At 36.2% G+C, this 26,794-nt stretch overlaps 1 protein-coding gene across 3 annotated transcripts in view; it reads right to left on the bottom strand.

Moving 5' to 3' along the window:
- poe (E3 ubiquitin-protein ligase-like protein poe) overlaps nucleotides 1–26,794 on the bottom strand; it is an 801,929-nt gene that overhangs the window by 514,910 nt on the left and 260,225 nt on the right. For all 3 annotated transcript variants that reach the window (XM_090405892.1, XM_090405894.1, XM_090405895.1), the window contains exons 23-24: nucleotides 22,082–22,172; nucleotides 9,918–10,039 (exon numbers count right to left, since the gene is read on the bottom strand). In XM_090405892.1, coding sequence (XP_090262018.1) covers nucleotides 9,918–10,039; nucleotides 22,082–22,172 — 213 coding nt within the window. The remainder of the gene's footprint in view (nucleotides 1–9,917; nucleotides 10,040–22,081; nucleotides 22,173–26,794) is intronic.

Below are 26,794 nucleotides of genomic sequence, written 5' to 3'. Positions count from 1 at the left end.
AAAATCTGAAATAACCTAACTGCAATTAAAAGCTAAGCTATGAATCCAACACCTATCTGCATCTTTTCTGCACTCTATACACTCTACACTGAACATCTACTCCACAGTATAAAAGCAAACCTATAATCAATTCATTCTATAAAAAGAGAGAGATAAGTCTAATGAAATTATTGTCCTTGTGAACTCATCTCAGTTCACTCTAAAATAAAGGTCATGAATAGTTAACTTCTTCACTAGAGACTTGCCAATCGAGATGCATAACAGATCTCTTGCCCGATCATCTACCTCTGGACACATGCTATGAAAACATTGAGAAATCTCTGCTATTGCTCTCGACATCTTTTGAGCATTTCACTGCATTTTGCAGCAAGGCTTGCTCAGCAAATTGGCATTCTCTGATATACCTTTCATCCTCTATAATTACATAGTAGGCTTTCTCTCTCTTTGGACTTCTCCTAATGAAGGAGTGCCCCCCCCCAAGGATCTGCTGCTGTTGTCTTTTCTCCAATACATCTTCTGTATTGGAGAAAATGAGTTTCTCCAATACAGAATGAGTTTCCTCCTATCACTGACCAATAATCATATCAATACTTTTGCTAATCATGGTACACTCCAAGAAATGAAATCTGATCAGCCTCAGATTGCACAACACCATGAGAAGTTTCAGGTTCTTTTACAAGAAGCACATTAGACTTTCATATAATTCTTCAATCAGACAAGGAAAATCTAGTCACCTTTAATGATATCAAAATATGGGAGTCAATGCAATTGTCTCAAAGATTTTTTCCACTGCTGGAAACAGTTCTGGAACTGTTCAAGTGGAATACTGTTTATGGACTCCAAAAACTTTTCTTTCACTTCATCCACATCAATGAATCACTGTCCTTTCATGGTTTTCTTTATCCATGGGAATAAAACAAAAAAGCCACATGGAGAGAGATCAGGCAAGTAGGGAGGGTGGGGAACAACTGCCATGTTGTTTTTCATCAAGAATGGTTCGACAGATAAGGCTGTGCGCGCTGGGGCATTGTCGTGGTGCAGTAACCAATCTTTGCTACTCCACATTTCTGTCCGTTTTTGTCACACACACAGTCTTCTCAAAATGCTGAGATAAAAATGTTGATTCACTGCTGTCTGTTCAGGAGGAACAAATTCTTTGTGTACAATTCCATTCACATATTAAAAAAATAAAATAAATAAATAAATAATAATAATAATATTATCTTAAAGTTTGATCGAACTTGACCTGCCTTTTTGGGTCTCGGTGAATTCGCATGTTGCCATTGGCTTGATGCTTGTATTGTTTCTGGATCATATCCTTAGCACCAAGACTCATCCTAGTTAACAACTTTTAAAAGAAAGTTCTGGTCGTTAAGAACTCGCTCCCTCAAATCATGACAAACATTCGCATTATTATTATTATTTTTTTTGATCCTCTGTGAGCCAATGAGGCACAAATTTAGCAGACACACATTTCATTTGCAAATCTTCTAACTCCATGACAAATTCCTCTGTTCAGAAACTTCCCTCAAAGGTTTTTAGATGATCTTCACTGATTGCCTAACAAACCTTTTCGATGTTTTCATCATTTCTGCTAGTCAAAGGTCAGCCAGATCATGGTTAGTATTCAACTGACATGTCCCCATTTTTGAAATGGGAAAAACCACTCGTATAGACCTGCGTTTTACCTAAAGCATTATCCTTAAAGGCGTGCTGAACACACCACTGGTCACCTACATTCTTGATTTGACTCCACCTTATACTATATAGTCATCAATTTCATCTCTATTTGCACCAATAGGGTATTCTTGTAAATGTCTTTGCAAAGCCTAGCAATCATAGGGGTAGTCATGCATAGTTATTTCCCTTATCCAACAACTTTCAAGTATTGTACAGTGAGTAAATCACTAAGACAAGACTTTCCTTTAACAAAGACATGCAATCTCACACAAAGCATCACATTCCTTTCCACCTATTCTCGAATTTTATCTTGACAACCGCTATTTGGCCTGAACCCAGCTTGTTCTTCTTCAAGTTTCTCTCAACCTCTTTTCAAGTACAGTCATACCCCGACTTATGCGAATCCGGAGTTACGTGGTTTCTTATATGTACGTATTCCCGTCCCACTTCACGCTTCACCACTAGTCATATCTTTCAGGCGCCAGTCGTATCAGCCAGTGTCACACATGCTGTGAACAAGCACTGTGTTTCGTGCGGTCTCCATTCATACACGATTTTTATAGTCTACAAACTTTGCGATTGTTTAATGTTATGTTCTTGATAAAAATTTTATCACGTAAAAAATAATAATGTCATCCAAAAGAAGCAAGTCCGATTCTTCAACAGCTAGCAAGAAAAGAAAAACATCATCATCATCATCAAATTCCTGCCATGTACCCTCAAGGGGTGTACAGGATATGATAGTACTACACAAAAAAATTACATCATTACTAACTTCCTATCTACAATTTTCCTCCAAATCAGTCTGTTACTTGTCAAGACTCCAACATTATCAGATCTTATATTTCTATCGTCTAAGGCACTTTGTACCGTATCAATCCACCTATATCTTGGTCTTCCTCTGGGTCGTTTTCCTGCCAACCTGGCAAAGAACACTTGTTTTGCTAATCTTTCCTCCCCATTCTATTTAAGTGACCACACCACCTGAGATTAGCTCTGCTAACGCATTCCTGGATGCTGACAATGCCAAGTTCTTTCCTAATGTCCTCATTTTTAATATGATATTGCCATTGATGCCATCTGTTCATGCCTCTAATCTTTCTCAGGACTCTCATATCTGCAGTCTCTAGTCTTTGGTCAAATGTTTTACTTCTGACCCAGCTCTCAGATCCATAAGTTAAAACTGGTTTGAACAACGTCTTGTATACAGCTAATTTAGTGTTCCGACTAATTTCTCTCTTATTCCATATGAATTTATTCAATTGACTTCCCACCATACCAGCTTTGCTGATTCTGTTGTCTATTTCTATATTTAATTTACCATCTTCACTAAAAATCGTGCCTAAGTAGCTGAAATGTTTTACTTGTTCCACAGGTTCTCCATTCACAACACAGTTGACATTTTCAATGATTCTGCCTATTTTCATTGTCTTTGTCTTTTTATTGCTGACCTTCATACCATATCTATTACAACAGCTATTCAATTTAGTCAGAGAATCTTGCAGACTTGTACCGGATTTATTTAGAAGTATAACATCATCCACATAAAGCAAAGAGCTGACAATAACATCTCCAATTTCGATATCATGTTTAATACTACTTTCCTTCATAATGTGATCCATATAGATAATAAATAACAGAGGGGATAATGTACATCCTTGTCTCACACTAGATTTAACATTAAACCATCTTCCTGTACTTCCTTCAATTCTAACTGCTGACTTACAACTCAAATAAAGACTAAGTATTGCTTGATATAATGCCCAATTGACACCATATAACTGCAGCGTATTGAATAGCTTCTCTCTTGGCACCTTGTCATATGCCTTTTCCAAATCGACAAAACTCAAATACAGATCTTTGTTATATTCCCATGCTTTCTCGACTATTTGTTGTAAAGTGAAGATCTAATCCTGACAGCCTCTATTTGGCCTGAATCCAGCTTGTTCTTCACCAAGCTTTTCTTCCACAATTCTTCTCAACTGTTTCTCAGGTATACTTGCATAGATCTTGCCAGGAACACTCAGTAGGGAAATACCTCTGTAATTCTCACATTCAGTTTTATTTCCCTTTTTATATATGGGCACTATGAGAGCTCTACTCCAATCATCGGAAATTCGTCCCTCTGTCCATGCTTTCTAAACTATGCAGTGCAGCCACTGTAAGACTTTTATACCACCATACTTCAGCATTTCTGGTCGAATATCATCTACTCCTGCTGCCTTTCCACATTTCAAGCCTTTGACGGCTTTTTCTACCTCAAGTATGGATATGTATTCCTGACTGCATGCCCGGTCAGTGTTTTTTACCACTGTGCTGTGATCACTGCTTGTTTCATTTAGCAGTTTTTCAAAGTAATTACTCCATACTTCAAGGATATCTTTTTCCCCTGTTTTCATGTCACATTTATCATCTCCAACTCCTTTTACAGCACTCTTTCCTCCATTCCTAAGCTTCTTCAACAACTTCCAGAATATTTTGCCACCTTCTTGATATTTATTTTCTATATTCTTGCCAAAGTCCTCCCATGACTTTTGATTAGCTAGTTTTACACAGTGTTTTGCTTTCTTACATTTGTCTCTGTATTCTCTAAGAGCAAAAGCTGACTTATTTGCCAGGAACTTTTGATATGCTTCCTTCTTTACCTTCACTGCCTCTTTAACTTCCTGTGTCCACCAGGGAGTTCTGATTTTTTTATCCTTGCAGACAACCTCACCACATGCCTCTCTGGCAGAATCAGTCAATGTTTTCTTCAGAGTTTGCCACTGAATCTCCAAGGTTTGATTCCTGTTCTCAAACTCTTTCATTTTTTTTTCAATAATCTTTCTGTATTTTAGTCTACAGTTCACATCTGAGAGCTGCTCAACTTTTATTTGCTTTAAAACTTTCTTACATGTTATTCTTTTCAATATGAAATTCAATTTTATCCTGCTCAAGACTAAATAGTGATCACTTCCAATTTCAAATCCTCTGTAAACTCTGGTGTCCTGCACCAGGGAGAAAACATCACTATCAACAATAACATAGTCAATGAGACTTTTCTTATTCCTTGCCTCTTCTCTCCATGTGAATTTGTGCACATTTTTATGTTGGAATATGGTGTTAGTAATAACCAGTCCATGTCCTGAGCAGAAATCCAACAGATATTTGCCATTATTATTAGCTTTGCTCTTCTCTCCAAATTTTCCAAAATATTTTTGTATGTCTCACAATCATTTCCTACTCTGCTATTTAGATCCCCAACAAGGACCAACTTTTCCTTTTTCATTGTGTCAGTTGCTTTTTCTAAAGCCTCAAAAAATTCCTCCACTTCTACCTTAGTAGAACCTTCTGTGGGACCATAGTCACAAATAAGTCTCATTGTCCAGTTCCCCCTTCTTATATTTGCCCAGATTACTCTACTTGAGACTGACTGCCATTCAAGAAGATTAGCCTCGTATTTTGTGTTGAATACTATGGCTACTCCTTCTTTTCCTTGATTGTCATTGCCTGAATATAACATTTTATATTTATTGCTCAGAAAGATCTCACCAGTTTTGGTCTTTTTTTGTTTCAGTCACCCCTATTATGTCAATCTGGTACTTATCTAATTCCTCAGCTAGCTCCATTTCTTTGCCATTCAGGCTTCTTAGGTTGATAGTACCGATCTTTAACTCTGGTGATGTTGAGTTGGGGATTGTTTTCAGATTTGTTCCAGTAGCTGACTTTTTGCTGTTCGCCCTGGTTCCCTGGCGAAAACAACTGGGGCCTTGTTTAACCGGGCGACGCCCCAGCCGGCATGAAATTTTGTCATGTTGTACCATCATTTTTTATTTTGGTTTAACCAATAAGAATACAATTTGGTCGGCTAAATCCCAAATTGCCAGCCCATCCTCTTTCGTTCAGTATCAAAGTAGATACCCAACAGGGTGCACCACGAGAAGGTGCGGATTTGACATTAAGTCAGAAACCCTGGTCGGTTCTCCGCATTCCTTTAAAGGCTATGTGGAGGTCTCCTCTCAGTTATACAGCTTTGACCCTTAAGCACCCCAAGGAAAAAAAAAACAAAAAAAAACATTGACTTTGGAAACAAAACTCAACATTATTAAGGAATTTGAAGGCGGGATGAAAATTTGTGAGCTAGCAAAGAAGTTCGATCTACAGGAATCCACAGTAAGAATAATCATAAAAGAAAGGTTTACAGATTTTGGAGGACAGTTTGTAACGATGAATGAATTGTAGCCACAAGGCAAGGAATAAAAAAATCATTAGCTTACTATGAAGAAATTCTGCGTGACAAGAAAAAGACATTATGCCATCAGACGAATCTATTAGATTTTATGAAACTATCGACATCGAAATAACTTTCTTTTTTTTTTATGTACGAAAAACTACAATTATGATTATATTTCTTAAAAAATATAGGTGTTTTTGTAAACCTTTGGTCCCAATTAACTAATATTTTGTATGTTTGTAGATAAAAATTGCATTCAAAATTATACGCGAATTCGACTTAAGCGCTTTTTGTTGGTCCCACCTACCGCGTAACTTCGGGGTTTTACTGTATTGCATAAATCTTACCTGGAACACTTTGTAGAGAAAGAATGTTGAATGTAATTCTCACATTCAGCATTATTCCCTTTTTATTGATGGGAAGTATAATAGCTCTACTCCAATCATTGGGAATTTGACCTTTTGTCCAGGTCCTCTGAATTATGTAGTGTAGCCACTGCAAAACGTTTAAATTACTTAAGCATTTCTGGTCGAATAACATCTACTCCAGCTGCAGTTCCATATTTCAAGTTTTTGATGGCTTTTTTTAACCTCAAGTATTGATATGTGTTCCTCTTGAAAATTTTCTAGTACTATTCTGTCACTGCTTGGTTCATTTAACAGTCTTTTCAAAGTTACTCCAGACATCTAGGGTATCCTAATCTTCAGTTTTCATGTATGTTTTATCATTTTTGATTAATTTTACAGTACTCTTCTCTCCATTTCTAAGTTTCATCAACAGTCTGCAGAATATTTTGCCACCTTCCTAATATATCTATTTTCCATACTCTTAACAAACTCATCCCATGACTTTTCTTTAGCTACTTTTACACATAGCTGCTTAGCTCTCTTATATTTTTCTCTGTATTCTTTTAGGGCATCTGCTGACTAATTTTTTAGGAACTTTTGGTATGCTTTCTTCTTTTTCAGGACTGCTTTTTTAATTTCTTGTGTCCACCATGGTATTCTTATTTTTCTATCCTTGCAGACAACTTCACCACAAAACTCCCTAGCTGAATCAATCAATGTCTTTTTCAGAGTATGCCGATGAGACTCCAAGCTGTGGTTCCTGTTTTCAATTTGTTTCAAATTTTCTTCAATAATGTTTGCATAGTTGAGCTTACAATTCCTGTAAAAGCTGCTCAACTTTAATTCTTTTTAAAACTTTCTTATATATTGTTCCTATTTTCAACGTGATATCTGTTTTTATTCTGCTTAGTACTAAGTAATGGCCACTTCCAATTTCAAATCCTCTGGTACACTTCTGTATTCTGAACTAGCATGATGATATCACCATTAACATCAATATAGTCAATGAGGATTTTCTTATTTTTTTGTGTCTTCTCTCCATGCGAACATGTACACATCTTTATGTTGGAAAGGAACATGGTGTGTTAGTAATGACTGGTCTGTGTTCTGAGCAGAAGTTCAATAAATATTTATCATTATTTTGCCCTTTTCTCTAACTTTTCTCAAAATGTTCCTATATGCTTGGTGGGATTCATTTCCTACTCTGCTGTTCAGTTCTTCAACAAGCACCACTTTTTTCATTTTCTTTATGTCAGCTGTCTTACTGGCACCACATATCATCAATTAGCATAACTCATATGCAGTGTGGCTATAATTAAAGAGGAGGTGTTAAAAGCCCTGTAGCGAAAAATGTATTGGATGAAATTCCACCAAACAAAAGTTCCCAAAAATCTTTAAAAAAGTACAAAATTCTGCCACCAGGAGACAAGAGCACTAGAATCACATTATATTTGCATAATCTCACTGTTTCTACTGATGAGTTGGTGGATATAAGGAAGACGAAAACTGATTCACATCATTCTGATAAGAATGAAGTGCTATGGATCTCACTTTACCAGAACATATGTTGCTAGTCAAGCTTTACTTATTAACATCATGGTAATGCTAAGCCAGCTTCGAGAATTTTGGCATATGAAAGATAGAAGAAAAGGTCCAATGACAATAAAAAATCTTAGAAAAACAATTTTACGAATTGAAAATAGTAGATCTTTAGCAGTGAGGCCAGAATAAGGGCACAAACAAATTATTCCTCAACAAGTTGATGAAGTTGTAACTGTCGTGGAACATGGAATGAATAATGCACAAGAGTCTACAGTGCTCGGGCAATATCAAAGCAACCAGACATGCCATATTCAGCTATATGAAAAATCCTGCATCAAATGCTGAGGTTTTTCCCCTACAAGATCTCCCATACTCAAGCTTTGTTTCATGGTGATGCAGAAACTTGGCTGCAGTTTCCCCTAATGTTCTTAGCTAGAATAGAGGAGGATGATGCATGCCCGTGGAAGATCTTGTGGAGTCAAGAGGGACATTTTCATCTGAATTGTAGTGTTAACTCACACAGTTGCCACATTTGGGCTGCAAATAACCCTCATGTGTTCCATCAGACCCCTTTACACTCATTGAAAGTCACGGTGTGGTGTGATTTCACTGCATTGTTTATTATCAGTCTGAACTTATTCAAAGAGCTTCGCCCGACAGGATTAGTGACTTACACCATCTCTGCTGTTAGGTACTGAGAGATGCTGCACAACTTTGTTGTTCAACTGCAGCAGCAAAGATGCCTTGACTTTACCATATTCATGCAGGATGGCGCACCACCTCACATTGGATTGCCGGTACAGTGAATGTTTCAAAAACACTTCACAGAACACAAAGTGATTAATCGTGCATTTCCCACAGCATGGACACCTCATTCGCCTGATCTCAACCTGTGACTTTTGGTTGCGGGGCCATCTGAAACGCGTAGTGTATGAAGAGCATGTTCCTGATTTAGCAACCTTCAAAGACAGAATAATGCAGGATGTGAGGCAAATCAATGCGGATCTGTTATGTTCCACTGTAGAAAATGTCATTTACAGAATGCAGTTCTTAGAACATCATCTGAAAGGAGGACATACTGAACCATATCTGTGAGCTATACAAACACAAATATTGATTTATTGTGTCTCTTCTAGAAGTTACTGATTAATTAAACTCAAACCACAATAATTTTGTACTGTTTTTTATCTTCTGTAAATAAAAATCCCATGTTCCAGAGTGTACTTTCACCAAATTGGTTGAATTTCGTCCAATACATTTTTTGCTACAGGGGTCTGAACACCTCATCTTTAATTATGGCCACTCCGTAAAAATACACTGCAACTGTCTCTTAAAAGTGTGAAGGGGGGAGGGGGGTGAAGAAGGACCCAGGCATGTGATCTTTGAAACCTGATTATTTTTTATTTATTTTTTTTTTAAATTGGTAAATCTCATACACAACAATTTGAAGATCTATAGTACACCAGTACCAGGAATAGAAGCACCACGCATTCATCTTTTACTAGTTCGAATCCTGCTGTCAACATTTAATATTATTATTACGTGACACTTCCAGGGAGTCCAAGGACTCATTGAGAGAGGACACCTATTCTACAGCTCTCCATCTCCACCATTCAATCCACAAACTACAACGAACCATACCATCATCTACACCAACGCCATCTACTGCACACCATTAGCATTTTCACATACAATCACAAACATTAATATTATTATTACGTGACACTTCTAGGGAGTCCAAGGACTCATTGAGAGAGGACACCTATTCTACAGCTCTCCGTCTCCACCATTCAATCCACAAACTACAACGAACCATACCATCATCTATACCAACGCCATCTACTGCACACCATTAGCATTTTCACATACAATCATAAACATCCATGCCCATGGCAGGATGCAACCTTTTGGTTGGAGAGCGGATATGTTAACCATTCGGCCAACCGATTTTTTTTTATACAACTGATACTTTTATCATTCATTTATTTCAAAACTGACTACTACTTTTCTCATTTTTCCAACATCATCAGTTCATTTTTTTATTTAACTTTATACTTATATTGTGGTAGTTGTTTTAGTATTCAATAAAAATATATATTTTATTTAATGTAAAAAAACAAAAATGGAATACCAACCTATCCAAAGTTGAATAATTCACTAGCAGATCATAACTTTTGGATAAAACTTCAAAATAAATAAATGAAAGAAATTCATCTCCATCTGAAGGACCAAGTAATCGCTCTAAAGTTAAAGTGGTCTGCAAAAAAAAAAAAGAAATCATTAAAGTGACTTCAGTATGAATGTATATTTATGTATTGAGAGTTAAGTACATTTAGAGTAGTGCATAGATTAGAAATAGAGATGAGAAATAGCTACAATTGTTTTAATTTCAAAACGTTTTTGCATTTTAATATAAACATTTTCATAAAAAATTAAAAGACAATGATTCAAAACGAGAATAAAAAAATGACAGAGAGATAAAAAGTAAACCAATAAACATGCACTATAATATTACAGGAATTAAAAATGGTAGTTACCTGTAGTAATTCATTCATTCATAGTTCTGATCAAGTATATCAAAATTTTTGATATCAGCCAAGAATTATTCTTCTGCTAATCTACTTATTTCTTTATACTATGAAATATTGCAAACAGCAAGGAGCTTGGTAATTTATCAACTATACATATATTTTTAACGATACATGCATGTGCGCGAGCGCATGCATGCATGCACTGCACATCGATGTCATTTCCCTGTTGTAGTACTGGGAAACACAACTTGAGGAATGCTGTTTCAGATAATAGAGACAAATGGAATAAAACAGAATGAAAGTCAGTTCAGGACATCATAAAAATTGTAGGGATGTTAGAAGTTAATAATGAATTCCACAAAAATACCTACCACAGATACAAGACAGAAACTGTGCTTTTATGAAAGAGAAATTGCAGTAAGACAGAGAACCACAAAATTCTAGGTATCTACCCCCCCCCCCCCCCAACTCCATACACACAGCACAAAATGTGATAGAACAGTATTCTGAGTTTGCACAGATATGCAGAGGATTAAGCAGTCAAGTGAGAAGTTGCGTCCTTGCCAGAAAAGAACAGTACCTATTTTGGAGGATGAAGAGGATAGGAATATTCCAGGAAAGATTAAAGTCTACCAAAAAACAGAAGTCTTATCTTGCTTGAGATCTAGGCAGCTATCAACTAAGAGGAGGTGTAATCTCTTAGGAACAAAGTTGATTAGATTGTTCTCCAGTGAAGAATGGCAAAGAGTTCAATGTTTAGAACACTGATTATAAAAGATCTTTAATCTTCAAATGTTTTAACAATGCAAGATTTGTTAACTGATGAGGAGGAATGTAATGTACTGTCACCAGCAATACTATGGATCAGTGGCGGCTCGTCCTTAGGAGCTGCATTCAATGTAGCCCTTATGGATGAGCCACCACCGCTATGGATAGGATTTGGGGTGAGCAAGTGGAAATCAAATTTATGTATAGGAGAAAGAGGATATGCAAGAGCATGGTACGGAATATTCTACCACAGGTGTAGTAAAGAAAAGAAGAAGCTATCCACCAAACAATAACAGAAGAAACTGTCCACCCAATTAACACTGGGGCAAACTATACATATTTTGGAAGAAAACTTAGACAAGTTGTAAATTAAAGAAACCAAGAAATTATATACTTGGTTTAATCCTTTATCAAAGTGTAAGCAAACAAGTCTGCACCTGAACTATTTTCAGGACTGGGGCAACTTGTATAAAGAAGCTAATGACCTCACATCACTTGCTTTAGTATCCCATAATGCAAAGCACATATCCTTATGGGTACGTATAATGCTATGCATTATGGGAAGGATCACTACCCAGACCGGTTTCAACCTTTATTGAGGTCTCATCAGTGGGAGCCAGACCTCGAGGTGATACTAAGGTTGAAGTAATGCAGAAGTCATCTTTTCATATACTAGTAGCCAAACTGTGTCACACTTTATTATTAAAATACTCTAGCTTAGAGAAAGTTGTTGGAAGTTTTCCACTTGGTTATACTACCAATTAAAGATACCGAGAAATTATATACTTGGTTTAATCCTTTATCCAAGTGTAAGCAAACAAGTTTGCACCTGAACTATTTTTACTTGGATAAAGGATTTAACCAAGTGAAAAACTTACAAGTTGCTATATCCATGCAAAGTCATGCTATCATCCCTATCAAACTGGAATTATTAAGACTGTAATACATCATGCTCATGCTTTATGTTCTACACATGGCTTCTTACACCAAGAATTACATCAAATCAGCCCTCCTAACAAATGGTTTCAGTGAAGCCTTTATAAACAAAGCTTTCAAGAGCTATAGGATTCCTGCCTCTTCTTCCCAAGAAGAAATTAGTTATATTCTAAAGCTTCTAAACATTTATGTGCATTTCATTCTGTCAGAAAAATTTCCACCCTCCTTTCTTCACCAAAAAGACAAGCTTCCTCAACTTAGTTTTGGGACATCTAACAGATCCTTTGCTCTTGTAGCATATCACATTCTGGACAATGAAAGATCTGCTTTTGTCCATCATGAGGAACATAAATATTCCGTAAGTATCATAAGCCTGAACAATTTGGCCTTGTCAAACATACCATCTCTGCTAAGCACACAGTCCCACAGAATAAGACAAAAATCCTGCATAAGAGTAGATTCCTTATGGGATGTCATTATAAGAGAAACTTGTGAAACGTTACTATGCTGTCCAATAAATATGTGATGGTGTATTTACTAAAATAAAGGGCCAAAAGCCCCTGAAGTGAAGCCTTTTGGCTCTTTATTTTAGTAAATACTTTATGCACTGAATGAGAGTTCGCTCACAGAAAATACACCTCTCCGAAGCTTCGAGTTCCTTAGTACTGTAAGTTTTTGCTCTCTTAGGTTTCTGCTAGTCTCTGACGAAAACCATGAATTTGAAACAGCTGTCAGACTAGTGAAACTTTATCAAAATGAACCAGTAGGAGGCGAATATACGGGCAGTTTGAGCGTTCGTCACTCCTATAAGGTTCGGCTAGGGCAACTCATAGTATGGCGACGAGTGTATTCCTGCAAGCTCTCTGGTCAATTTTTGCACCAAACTTTTATAGTTTCTCTATTCGGCTTTGAAATGATGTTGGATTTAATATTCACTTAATTTATATGTGATCGTGTATCTCCCTTATGGAAGATAGTACTTTTTCTATCTGCTAATCTTGCCTAATTTTTTAATTTGGAATTATTGACCATTTGTTACTTTTCTAAAGGTGTTGTGGCACTTTTTTAGAATCTTTAGACAGGCAAACATTTGATGATTAAAATTAATTTATTTAATGTATGTTATCCATTTTTTAAGTATTATAGCCATGAATGATTCTCTACTTGTTAGTTCAAAATGTTCATATATACAGTGAATATATATTTGTCAGGATATATATGTATGTATCAGGTAAACTGCTAAGAGAACTTAATATCACACAAGACTAAAGTATTAAGAAATGGCTTCCCCCTTCACTGTGTGAACTTTATATAAATTAGATCTTCTGGATATAACATTTAAAGGTACCATGGCATAACTATAAATAATAACTTAACACGATAACCACAGTAATTAACTTTAATGAAATAAAGGTACAAATATTTCATACTGAAATTAACTGTGCATCATCAGTGTAGAACAAACAGTTAAAAGGAATGGAATACAAAGTACAGAACAGTCGGTGGATTGCCAGTTAAAATTGTTGCCGCATGCTAGAAAATTAATATTAATAAAATATCATTAAATAATTCTTTAAAAACTATTACCTTGATGGTTACATAAGATAAGAATCTCCCAAACTTTTTTTGGGGGGGGAGAGAGACAATCATTTCGATTCAAATTTAGCCGATGTAAAAGGCTTCGCAACTTTCTTTGAAAAGGTGTTCATATTTAAACTTGTATCTGTGGAGAACACAAGCTTTATCACATTGGATATTGTGTTTAGTGTCAATACTATGTTGTACCAGACCAGTATGTTAAATTACATTCACACAGCATTTGGTAAATGCCAGCTAATGATAGAGGTGCCAGTTTGTCTTTTGTAGATGGCAACGAGTGAGAAATTTTGTTGATAGGAAAATGTGGTAATGAGATGATACTTCTTCAAAATTCTGCCAATAGGTTCTGAGATGCCTGAAATATAAGGGATTGGAACCCTGCAATCTGTTGAAGAATCCTGAGGTGTTGGAACATAGGAGTCAATTATCTGCTGGATTTGATTAAGGTTGTAACCAATGTTCCCTCTAAGCTGTGCGCGTGCACACGTTTTACAACTAGCTCACAAGGGAAAAGATATGCGTACACTAGATTTTCAAGATGAAATTAAAATTTAATTTCATCTTGAAAACAAACCCATTTTATACCTCGTATCTCTAGGGCCATCTTCACTACCAAACCTTTCTGCCCGGCACCTTCGTTTTCGCACGTCTCCTATTTTCCTTTCTATCTTCTTGGAGTACTCTGTACGCACGTCGCATCTTCCTGGAAAAAAAAACATCGAGCACGTGCCGTTCCACACGAAAACAATTTGCCGTAGGCTACACAATTTACCCAAAGTTTTCGTCAGTGGACTTTGAACTTCTGTTACATGCCTTAACATATATCTTACAAAACAATTTTCCATTGTTAATATGCAAAGTTAGGTAGTAATTTCACATGTACATATTTAAAAAATAAGAGGATAAACATCCTTTGCTGTTTTATAGCCAGTAAGAGAAACTAAAGATCGATAACTACGATCTATAAATTTCATGCCGAAAAACTATCGGCGAAGGTAATTCGAAGTAAAGGTGGAGCAAGCTCCCTCACTATTCTTGATATTTTCTCATAATGTAAAACACAGCTCCTAGGAGATGTAATACTGTCATTACATTATGAGGAGAGGTCACTACCCAGACCGGTTTCAACCTTTTTTGAGGTCTCATCAGTGAGTAGGTAGACCTGGAAGATATCAAAGCTTAGTGAAAAGAACTTACATACCTTCACTATACGAATGCCATAAAGGTGTAATTATATTTTAGTTAAGATAAAAAGCCAAATGGCTAGTTTTCTGGCACCTTAATATAGAAAATAAGGGGATAAACATCTTTTGTTGTTTTATAGCCAGTAAGCGAAACTAAAGATCGATAACTACGATCTATAAGTTTCATGCCGAAAAACTATCGGCGAAGGCAATTCGAAGTAAAGGTGGAGCAAGCTCCCTCACTATTCTTGATATTTTCTCATAATGTAAAACACAGCTCCTAGGAGATGTAATACCATCATTACATTATGAGGAGAGGTCTGGGTAGTGACCTCTAGGAGTACCTTCATTCAACCTTCTCATTCTATATCCAAACTTTTATTTAATAAATGCAAAAGGTAGTTCAAAGGAAAAACTCAGCATCCCCTCTCTATATATAAAATGCATCACTAACATATCCAAAAATCTGACTATGAGATGATCAGTCACTGCTATGTGCTTTTCAGATCTACTTCCAAATGCAGAATTTGGATATACTTTCGGATGCAAGCAAAGATGAACAATGTTCATCTGTGCTTGCATCTATAATTTTATCAGTCTGTTCAAAAATCTAAACTTGAGCAGTAATCAGTCAGCATCCACAAAGGATGTTGGGTTTGAACGCAAATTCACTATATTAATGCCTCTTCTCTACATATCCTATGGAATAAATATTTTCCGGTAGTCTTTTCTAGAAATTACAATCTTTGAAGGGGGGGGGGGGATAAAAAAGATGCAGAACTTTCTCCTTTTTATCTAGCCTATCCAATAGAAGCAAATTTAAATGGCTTTCCTTCTTAACACACAGATGATCAGTTTTTGATGTGTCTCTATTTCTTTTGAGAAGGCAAACACGAACGATTCGAGTTGAGTCTATCATTCTGTTCAAAATCTGAAACTTGAGCAGTAATCAGTCAGCATCCAGTTTGACTTTGTCTGTAAATTCAGTGCGTCATCCTCCTTCTCTTTATGCATCTCTGCTACTTGTATAATGTGGAACAAGCTCCTTCCTAGAGTATTTCATAGAAATTATAATCTGCAAGCTTTTAAAAGAGAAGCTATTTTTTCCCTTTCAGTATTCAGTTAGTAGAATGAATACATACCTAATAACTGCTCTTTGGAGTGTGACTTTCAGATGTAGATCTGATCATTAGTATAGTATGTGTATAGATATTGTTACGAGGCACATCCAGAAAGTAAGATCCATTCAGAATTTATTGCCAAATAAGACATGGGAGAGAAGTCGCACATGCATGCTAGCATAGAGTGACTCGTTAGGTAACCGTTGACAATTTTACTTTCATTCCATTATTATTTGTTGTCTTCTATGAATAATTTAGGAGTGCTGTGATAAACAAGTCTTGCCAGTTGCAAGGTTTATGGTATGATACAGATTTTGTTGGACAAGTGCTGCAGAAATTCACCAATGACTGTGTAATGTTTAAGGGCCTAAAGTAATGAGTGACAGAAAAGTTAGGCAATGGTGTTGTTTGTTTAAAGAAGGGCACAACAATATTCACAATCAAGAGCACGATGGCCAGTCAAGTGTGGTGACAGATGATTAAAAATAACAATTATAACAACTCGGAAAGAATTTCAGATATCAAACCTCAATTAAATCTGTCCAAAAGCCAACAGTAACTTGTATAAATATGGGCAATGTGTACAAATCTTATGGCTACTGAAGCATTTTGAAAAATGCATCTAGAACAATGGTATGATATCATGTTAGAGGCTTAGTGGAGCGAGACAAGACTGAAAAAGGATTAAAAATAATATTTAATTCTTCCAATATTTCATCTCAGTTACAAAAAACAGACATCATCAGGGAGTAGAACATGAAACTTGCAACACACACACACTCACAGACAAAGGCAAAAAATAAAATTAAGTGAAACATGTGGGCAAAAGACTAGTCTTAACTAGGTGAGATGCCCACTGTAGGCACATATTGGCAGCCTAGAATGTGAACTGGGATCTTGAAGTATTGGTTCCCACAATTAGGGAAGTTTTATGCAATTATATTTATTTAAATTGGCTGATTTTTGAGAGAAACAGATTTCAAAAACAGTCTTTCTCCTCTAAATTTAATGCAATGCAATAGACCATTGTGGTCTTTTTCTAATTGATTCTATGAGATGTATCTAAAGCATAGTCTGCAAGATCTGATCAACAATAGTCATGATTTCAGATGTATTTTTTATATTCTTCCATGTGGATGGTGGTTGATTTTCCTGTCTGCCCACAGTAGGAACAGGGAACTTTATATATACATTAGGAATAGAGAGAAGAGGGAGTTCATCCTTAGTGGAGCAGATAAAGGTAGCTAGTTACAAGTGGAAGCTTGAAAGCCATGCAGGGGTTGTATTGATTTTAAGATTCTGGTTTTTTTTTTTCTGATGTGCCTCGAACCTAGGGGATGGTGCCAGCATTGCTAAAATCCTTCTGAAAAGAAAGTTGAGGATTGGGGGAACGATTTCCCCCATCCTTCATACATAAAATTCCAAAGCAATTTTAGGTATGAAGACCAACAGGCCTACAAGATTTTTAATGGCATAACATGAACCACACACACATGGACACAATAAAATTAACAATTTCAGTCAATTAACAATAAAATAGCAGAAAAAATTAAAGACTGGTTAACTTCCAAAACATTCCAAGAATGTCTATGAAGTGCCTAAAGTGTGCAAACTGGGAATAACACTGTACCCACAAGGATGTTAAAGATTCCTTACAAGCAACTTAAAATTAAGGTAGTTATAAAAATATTAATTCTTGCAAAGACAAACTCATACATTAAATATTCTGGAGATTTCATGGGGGAAAAAGTTACAGACATGATCCCAGAACTTATTATCTTCTTTATTTAGTCAGTATCGATTGTTATTCTCAAACACAGCCTGAGATGAATCCTTACTGTTATCCACTAGCCACCATCAGATTCTTCCAATACTGTTTAGACAGCACCTTTTTTCCATCATGACAGCAAAATATACGTACAGAAAGCAGATTTGGAAATGGGCTCATCGATCTCAACAGTGTGCCAATATGGAATCCTTTAAATGACAGGCTTTGGAAGAATGTCGCCTAAAACCGAAACAGTGATTCATATAAGTTGACATTTTCCTCAAATGATCATGATAAAAGGAACAGTTTTTGAATTTATTCCCAACTTAAATAGCTGGCATCCTAAAATGAGTTTCACATCTGATAGGAAAACGCATTCTTACCACTATTTATTACAAAACTATAGCATCATCACCACCTTCAAGGAGAAAGCATATGTTATATCAAATGATGAAGGAAAAAAAAAAATCAATAGCTTGAATATTAAAGAATACCCTAATTAAAAATGGTTTCAATGTGAAAACTGTCATTAGCATCTTACAACAAACACCAAGCCAGGAATTCAGTAGTCAAGAAAATCTTAACTATAGAAGTGTTGTTACTTTATCTTATATAAATAATGTGGCCAACAAAATAGCTCAGGTCTTCAATGCAACCGAAAAATTACCTTCAGTCCTCTATACAGACTATTCACCATTCTATAATAACTGAAGTCACCTCATTCAACGTTAAAGAAGCTAGGAGTTACAAAATTTATTGTGATGCAGAGTATTCACCATTCTACAATATCTGAAATTACCTCATCCAACATTAAAGAAGCCAAGAGTTAACAAAATTTACTGTGATGCAGAATTTGTTTGTAAACCAGACATGCCATTTAGGAGTACATCAGCATGAGTGAACAATATTAAAGATGTAAAGAAAATTCTTGAATAACCCACATACCAAAAATGCTTCTGGATATTTCCACAGCCGTACTTAAGATGCTCAAGACTTAACATCTGTCCTTTATAATTTCTACACTATATTATACTGTTTTTTTTTTCTTATACACAAATAATCTTCTCTCACTGACTTCAAATCCAATCCTTAGTTTTGTAGTGTCCCAATTTATGATTTTTATTCTATCTAATAATTTCCGTTTAGCTATGTTCTACTATTATCTATGCTCGAGATATCACCAAAAAATTTACTAATACTCAAGTTATTTCTCCCCTTAGTATCCCTAATATTTGTATTTATACTGCGCCTTTTGGGATATTTAGTTTGAGATATTATATATAAAAACAAGGAGAAAGAACTCAAATATGTCTGAAAGTGAAACAATGTTGCAGTCGTGACACTTTATCTCATTTTTTAACACATTAATTTCCCGCGTGATTAGGTTCGTATTTTTCAAGTGGTGCATTGGATAACAATTTCAGACAACTCTTTTATCATTGAACAAAAGGTTTATTAAATTCCTTAACATGGTACAATTCAAATTTTAGTTATTACTCAATTCAGTGCTATACTAAATATTTACAAACTAAAATTAGCTTATCACAAGTATTTAGGCTATGATCCTATAATGGGTATTACAATCATGCCGTCATAACAATTCAATACATAAATTCATTTGACATGGACATATAAGATTAATTCACACTATTTAACTATCCAAACTTAAGTAGATTAACTAAACCATTTACTGCACTGACACATAACTATGACATTTAAATTTTCTTATACAATATATTAGACATGCAAAATTCTCAGGATACTTAATTACTCATATAATATTAACATTAGTAAGCTTACTTTCATTATATTCTGTCATATACTAAAGTCCTAGTATTGTTTTCTTGGTCACTTCAACAGTTCAGTATTAGAATAATGATAACTAATACAGACGAATCTCAGTTAACACAAGATATATTTTACAGTACCTTTCTTTCTTGAATTTTCCATATGGGCCTCTACCTTTTTCTGATCGAACTATCTTGGTATAACCTCTCCGATAATCTGTTTCTCCTACGTTCCTTTAGAATTGAACTTTGCTTACGCGGTCTTAGCCTCTCGTAACTTAGGACGCACTTTGAATCATCTATATAACAGCTGTGCAACTCGCGATGTGGATATCGATTTCTTTACAGCTTTTCCTTTTTCGTGGTTGTCACTGAAGTTGAAACACAAAGAATATGCTTTCTTTTCCTCGACTAAATGGAATTCTTCGCTTCTTACATAGGAAATACGGAATCGAAATTCCGCTCACTTTTGTTTGCGTGTTGTGACGATGGAGATATAACTCTGTGTCGCGACTCAGGAAAACCCTGTGGAACCTATACGAAGAGCTCGCAAAAAACTCTCCTGGAACAGAACCAAAACCAAAAGTCTCCAAAAAAAGCCTCCCGGGGGGGGGGTTCTAATCCGTTTATAGCCTCTCTCCCAACAGCACCTTCTCTAACTTCTTTTCTCCGCCCCCCCCCCCTCTTTGACTTGACTTTACCGACCAATTAGGGTGGCGTTTTTCTGCCAGACGTCCTTTGATCGGCGAGCCCGTAACAAAGTCTCAATCCGGGAATTGACCCTAAGCGATTGTCTGTTGTTTTTCTTGTGCTAGCCTCTAATTTAATCCCCTTTCCAAAATTTTTCTATGAATTTAATCTCTAGCCTCTCACATACCATTTCTTATGACTAATCCTTTTCTGTCTTACTTAGATAAATTTTCTTTCTTATATCATATTACAACATTAATACATTCTTTCTTTCTTTTTTTTTTAAGTTAGTTCAACAAATACCTTTATATTTTATATATTTTATTGGATGCAAGGATATTTCTTTTTCTTTTAAATAATTCATCTTTTAGCTTTAATGCAGGGTTTTTAATTTATTTGCTCTTCATGTTACACCATGATAGCTTGGAATTCTACATTCTTAAGGTATCAGGGTGTAACAGTTTTGTTGTTGATAGCCCAACACAGCAAGATTTGACAAATCTTGCACATCTGCATCTTTCATTAAACTAAAATACAAGTATGTCTTTCGCAAATCCATTGAATGGATTCAAGCAAAGAAAATGTCAATTATGTTCTCAGGCTAGCTGAGATAAAGTCTATCAGCTGTCAGAAGAAAGTTTAAAACTTATTACAACAAGGAAGCACCCCACAGAAATTTGATTACAAACTGGATGAAAAAATTTATATAGAGATGTCCATTAATGATAAGCCTTGAGTTAGAAGACCAGATGAGCAAATGGTGACACTTATCTACATGGCACACATTTTTACAAACAGTCCATGAAAATCAGTAAAATGAGCTTTAGTGGAACTACGTATTCTTAGAGCAACATAAAATTCTCAAAAAATACATCAGTAAGTAAACATGACTCAAGTCCACCAAATGCTGATGAAAGGAAACTACTAGGCACGATAGGTTTTCTGCCATTATTTTAATCATGAAATTGAAAATAATGCCTCATTTAGTGAAAATTTACTGTTTAGTGATAAAACAACATTTCACATCAATTGCAAGGTTAACTACATATTTGGGTGGACAGAAAAATCACAAGAAGTTAAAGAACATGAGACAGATTCTCTTTAAGTGAACAGCTGGTGTGCTTGAGGAAAATTATGCATAATGGGTCTATTATTTTTTGAAGGAGTTGTTGTTGTAATGGTGAGGCTTATCTGTACATGCTGCAGAATTATGTGATTTTTGAAATTTTTGAACTCTGAGGAGTTCAAAATTGACTGGCAGTGAAGTCTTTCAGCAAGATTGATTTTAGAAATTATGGACTTTACAACCACGTTAAAAATAACTCTTTTAATGGCAAATTTTATAAGAACTTTCATATAATTCATTAGGGATATTAAAAGAGTTATTTTTAACGCAGTTGTAAAATCCATAATTTCTAAAATGAACGCAGATCACCATGCAACACTAAAAGAAAGGTTCAGGAAGATTGGGCCACCTTGCACCTTCAGTGACAGTGTTCAAGATGTTTTTTTTTTTTTTAGATGAACTGGAAGAGGTGGGCCATATCTTGGCCAACTTATTCCCATTAGATAATTTCTATTGGAAAGATGGTAAAACCGATGTATACTCAACAAAGCCTTACTCTCTAAATTATCTTTGTGCTAGGATAATAAATGTGATCAGTGCTATAATTCAAACACAACTACAGAATGTGTTCAGAGCACTTCAAAATCATGCTATGCTTTGTATCCAAAATGATGGTGGATATGCTGAAAGTCAACATTTCTACACTTAAATATGCTAAATCTTAAATAAATTTCTGTTTTGCAGGTTGTTCCTAACTTATATAGAAGCTACTGAAAATTCAAACTGCACTAGGACTTTATAAATCTAAAAATACTTTTACTTGGATAATTCACTTAAAATATAACTTACATAATCAACCAAAGATTCTGTACTTGCATCAAGAAGAAGGGGAAGCATAACCAAAGTAACTTCATTTGAGCTAATACTGTCTGGACACCAACTGAAAAAAAAGTATGGCAAATTTTATAAGAACTTTCATATAATAATGGTGCTATATGGGTCAAGGAGGGAAAAAAAAAATCTATTAACAAAATTCTAGAAAAGCTGGAGGTTGTGTTCATTAGATAAAACGAGTATGGGTAAGCTGTTTCAAAGGACAGCAGTAGACAGATCGAACCCAGTTTGAGAAATTGAAATTTGAGAACTTCTCCAAAAATCAAGAAAACAAGAATAATTTTATATGATACGCTACTTCTTCAAAAAATCACTTTCCACACTCCAGATGTAATAGGAATATGGCTATAAAACTACATAGCTGTTTTGAATAATAAAAGATAGTTTTGTAATCAAGATTCAGCCAAATGAAAATGAGCATCTAGTAAAGGAAGAAGAATATGCAAAAGAAGAAGAAATGCATTAAAAGAATATCAGAAAGTAATATATGTTACTTAGCTAGGTGTAATGGAATGCAGAAAATTTACCAAAAACAATTCATCGAAAGAATTTATTGAATGACAATTCACCAAAAGCCAATTTGTTCATTGGCAATTAACGAATGAGCACTTCGAAAATAATCAATTATAATGATTGATGAATATATCAAAAATAACTTTGCTTTACATTGGATTAACTGTGATGCTGTTGAAGCTCACCTATTTTTTTTTTCCCCCTTGTATATTTTATGTGGATGTGTGTGTCAAGTTCCTGTTCTTGTAAATTCTAGTAGTAAGACTTATACGTTGGTTAGACATAACTGGTAATTAGTTTACGGAATTAACAACACATATAAAGTATATTAATTAAAGGTAACTTTAATGAATAACTTCTATATTTCGGCAATGTCACATTGCCATCTTCGGGAACATAAAGATATGGTATGTGCACTCAAAAACTAACATAAAGCAAATGAGGAAGAAAGCAGGAAACTAATATTGTTCCTGAAGTCCTAATGGTGCCCTCTTGCGGGCTAATTTGGTAGTCTTGGCAGTTGGGCTGAAGTTCTCATAATGAAAGTCTCCCAAATTTGGGGCAGTTTCATGCACCCAAATTTGTTGAGGTTAGGAACATTTTTTAGAGCTGCTGAAGATTCTTTGAATAATCTTTCGTATTTAAACTTGCTGCGATGGATTATTTTTTGTTTTCTTCCAACGAATTTTATGGTGGGTATCTAAGGCATGGTCTGCCAGCCCAGAGCGGCTGTACTGGTGAAACCGGATGTAGTCTTGGTGTTCTGAAATCCTGATATTTGTTGTTCTGCCTGTTTGGCCAAAGTAGGACAATTTGCAGCTGCAAGGGACCTGGTATACACCAGGTAGGTCTAGGGGAAGTGGTTGGTCTTTGGTAGAGCGGATAAGGGATGCCAACTTTTTATATGGTCTGTAACAGGAAGTAAGGTCATATTTTTTGAGGATATTGGTTATTTTTTCAGAGGTGCCCTGGATGTAGGGCATGGTGATAGACTTGGTGTAATCTTTATTGTGGAGGGGGGGTTGTGGTTTACAGGTTTTAGTATTTTTTGGATTTTTTAGGGTTATAGCCATTGGCTAAGAAAGTGTTGAGGATGTGGTTTAGTTCAATAGTCAGGGCCTTGTCATCTGAGCAGATTAATTTTGCCCTGTTATATAGTGTTTTTATCACCCCATATTGTTGTGAGGGGGGGGGGGGGGATTGCTGGTGAATGTATCTGCCAGTGTGGGTGGGTTTTCTGTAAACAGAGAAAACCAAAGATCCATCAAGCTGGGGGGTGATTAAAGTGTCTAGGAAGGGGAGGGTGTTGTTTTCCTCTTTTTCTAAGGTGAACTGGACTCTGGGATGTTGGTTGTTTAAGTGTGTTAGGAAGGAGTGGAGTGTGTCTGAGCCATGTGGCCAAATAGCAAACACATCATCCACATAACGAAGCCAAATAGTGGGTGTTTGTGGGGCGGAGTTTAAGGCTTTTTCTTCAAATGTCTCCATAAAGAAATTGGCCAAGGGTGGCGAAAGTGGTGAACCCATGGCTGTCCCCTCTATCTGTCTGTAGAACTTTCCTTGCCAAACAAAATAGCCTGAGTTCATTGTGAACTGAAATAGGGCAGAGATATCGGGAGGAAACTTGGCTTGGATGAGCTCAAGGGTTTCTTTGAGTGGGACATTAGTGAATAGGGAGGAGACGTCAAAACTGACCATTATGTCAGTGTGTTGGAGTGTGAGGTTTTCTATACTGGCTTTAAAGTGGGCATAGTTTTTTATGTGTGATGGCGTGTTGCCAGTGTAGTGTGTGAGCGTTTTGGCTAAATGTTTGGCTAATTTATATGTGGGGGAATCAATGCCATCCACTATGGGACGCAATGGCACATTTTGTTTATGTATTTTTGGGAGTCCATATAATCGGGGGAGTCTAGAGTTATAAGGTTTAAGTTTGTTGGTGACTTCCACAGGCCAAGAAGTGACTTTCTTAAGGAGTCTGTGGATAGTTCTAATCTGAGAGCTGGTCGGATTATATTCAATGGGGAGGTAAGTAGTACGGTCTTGTACTAAAGAATTTAGCTTACCTTTGTAGTCTTTTTGATTGAGTACCACAGTGGCACTTCCCTTATCAGCTTTGGTGATTACTATTTTTTTTGTTGTTTTTCAATTCTTGTAGGGCTGTATATTCGTTTTTGGATAAGTTGGATTTTGGAGGTTTGGCTTTAGTGAGAACACCGACTACATCCAGTCTCACGTTGTTGGCGATATGGTTAGGCAGGTTGCGAATTCCACGCTCTATTTGGATCATGATTTCTTCAGCAGGTATCCTTTTAGGAGCTAGGGCGAAATTGTGACCACGTGAAAGTGCGGTGAGTGCTTCAGGCTTTAAAACTGCCGACGAGAGGTTGACTACAGTGTTGAGTGGTGGCTGGGGTACAGAAGTAGAAGTCTTTGTCAGGTTTTCGTATTTTTTCACCTGCCGACTACGTATTTTTTCGAATTCCTTTCCTGCCGATGTGCATGAGATGTCATGAAGTATAGACCATAGATCAAGGCCGAGTGTATTAGAAAGCTCTTCCTCTAGCGCCCGTAAGGTTTTGTTTTCATCAGCAAGGAGAACGCGCGTCGCGGTAATTTGTTCTCTTAACAGGGCGAAGCTAGTGCGGTTATAAATGCGTAGAGCTTTCTCAAAAGTGAAACGGTGGTTCAATTTCACACAATTAGGGATCACTTTGTTATCCCGGCAACGTTTTAGGAACGTCAGACGATTTATTTGCCTAGATATCTTCAACCTCAATTTGCCGTATTGACAGGCCTTTCGTGCGATTGCATCTCCGTGGATGATCATGATTCTAGTAGTAAGACTTATACGTTGGTTAGACATAACTGGTAATTAGTTTACGGAATTAACAACGCATATAAAGTATATTATATTAAATATATTAAGTATATTTAATATATTATATAAAATATATTAAGTAATATACTTTATATGCGTTGTTAATTCCGTAAACTAATTACTAGTTATGTCTAACCAACGTATAAGTCTTACTACTAGAATCATGATCATCCACGGAGATGCAATCGCACGAAAGGCCCGTCAATACGGCAAATTGAGATTGAAGATATCGAGGCAAATAAATTGTCTGACGTTCCTAAAAACGCTGCCGGGATAACAAAGTGATCCCTAATTGTGTGAAATTGAAGCACCGTTTCACTTCCGAGAAAGCTCTACGAATTTATAACCGCACTAGCTTCGCCCTGTTAAGAGAACAAATTACCACGACGCGCGTTCTCCTTGCCGATGAAAACAAATCCTTACGGGCGCTAGAGGAAGAGCTTTCTAATACACTCGGCCTTGATCTATGGTCTATACTTCATGACATCTCATGCACATCGGCAGGAAAGGAATTCGAAAAAATACGCAGTCGGCACGTGAAAAAATACGAAAACCTGACAAAGACTTCTACTTCTGTACCCCAGCCACCACTCAACACTGTATTCAACCTCTCGTCAGCAGTTTTAAAGCCTGAAGCACTCACCGCACTTTCACGTGGTCACAATTTCACCCTAGCTCCTAAAAGGATACCTGCTGAAGAAATCATGATCCAAATAGAGCGTGGAATTCGCAACCTGCCTAACCATATCGCCAACAACGTGAGACTGGATGTAGTCGGTGTTCTCACTAAAGCCAAACCTCCAAAATCCAACTTATCCAAAAACGAATATACAGCCCTACAAGAATTGAAAAACAACAAAAAAATAGTAATCACCAAAGCTGATAAGGGAAGCGCCACTGTGGTACTCAATCAAAAAGACTACAAAGGTAAGCTAAATTCTTTAGTACGAGACCGTACTACTTACCTCCCCATTGAATATAATCCGACCAGCTCTCAGATTAGAACTATCCACAGACTCCTTAAGAAAGTCACTTCTTGGCATGTGGAAGTCACCAACAAACTTAAACCTTATAACTCTAGACCCCCCCGATTATATGGACTCCCAAAAATACATAAACAAAATGTGCCATTGCGTCCCATAGTGGATGGCATTGATTCCCCCACATATAAATTAGCCAAACATTTAGCCAAAACGCTCACACACTACACTGGCAACACGCCATCACACATAAAAAACTATGCCCACTTTAAAGCCAGTATAGAAAACCTCACACTC

This window comes from Typopeltis vanoorti, chromosome 15 (genome assembly GCF_054136105.1).
Source record: "Typopeltis vanoorti isolate ZY-2024b chromosome 15, IOZ_Tvanoo_1.0, whole genome shotgun sequence".
NCBI lineage: Eukaryota > Metazoa > Arthropoda > Arachnida > Uropygi > Thelyphonidae > Typopeltis > Typopeltis vanoorti.
Note: the sequence above shows the minus strand (reverse complement) of the source record. Positions and strands in the feature narration are given on the sequence as shown.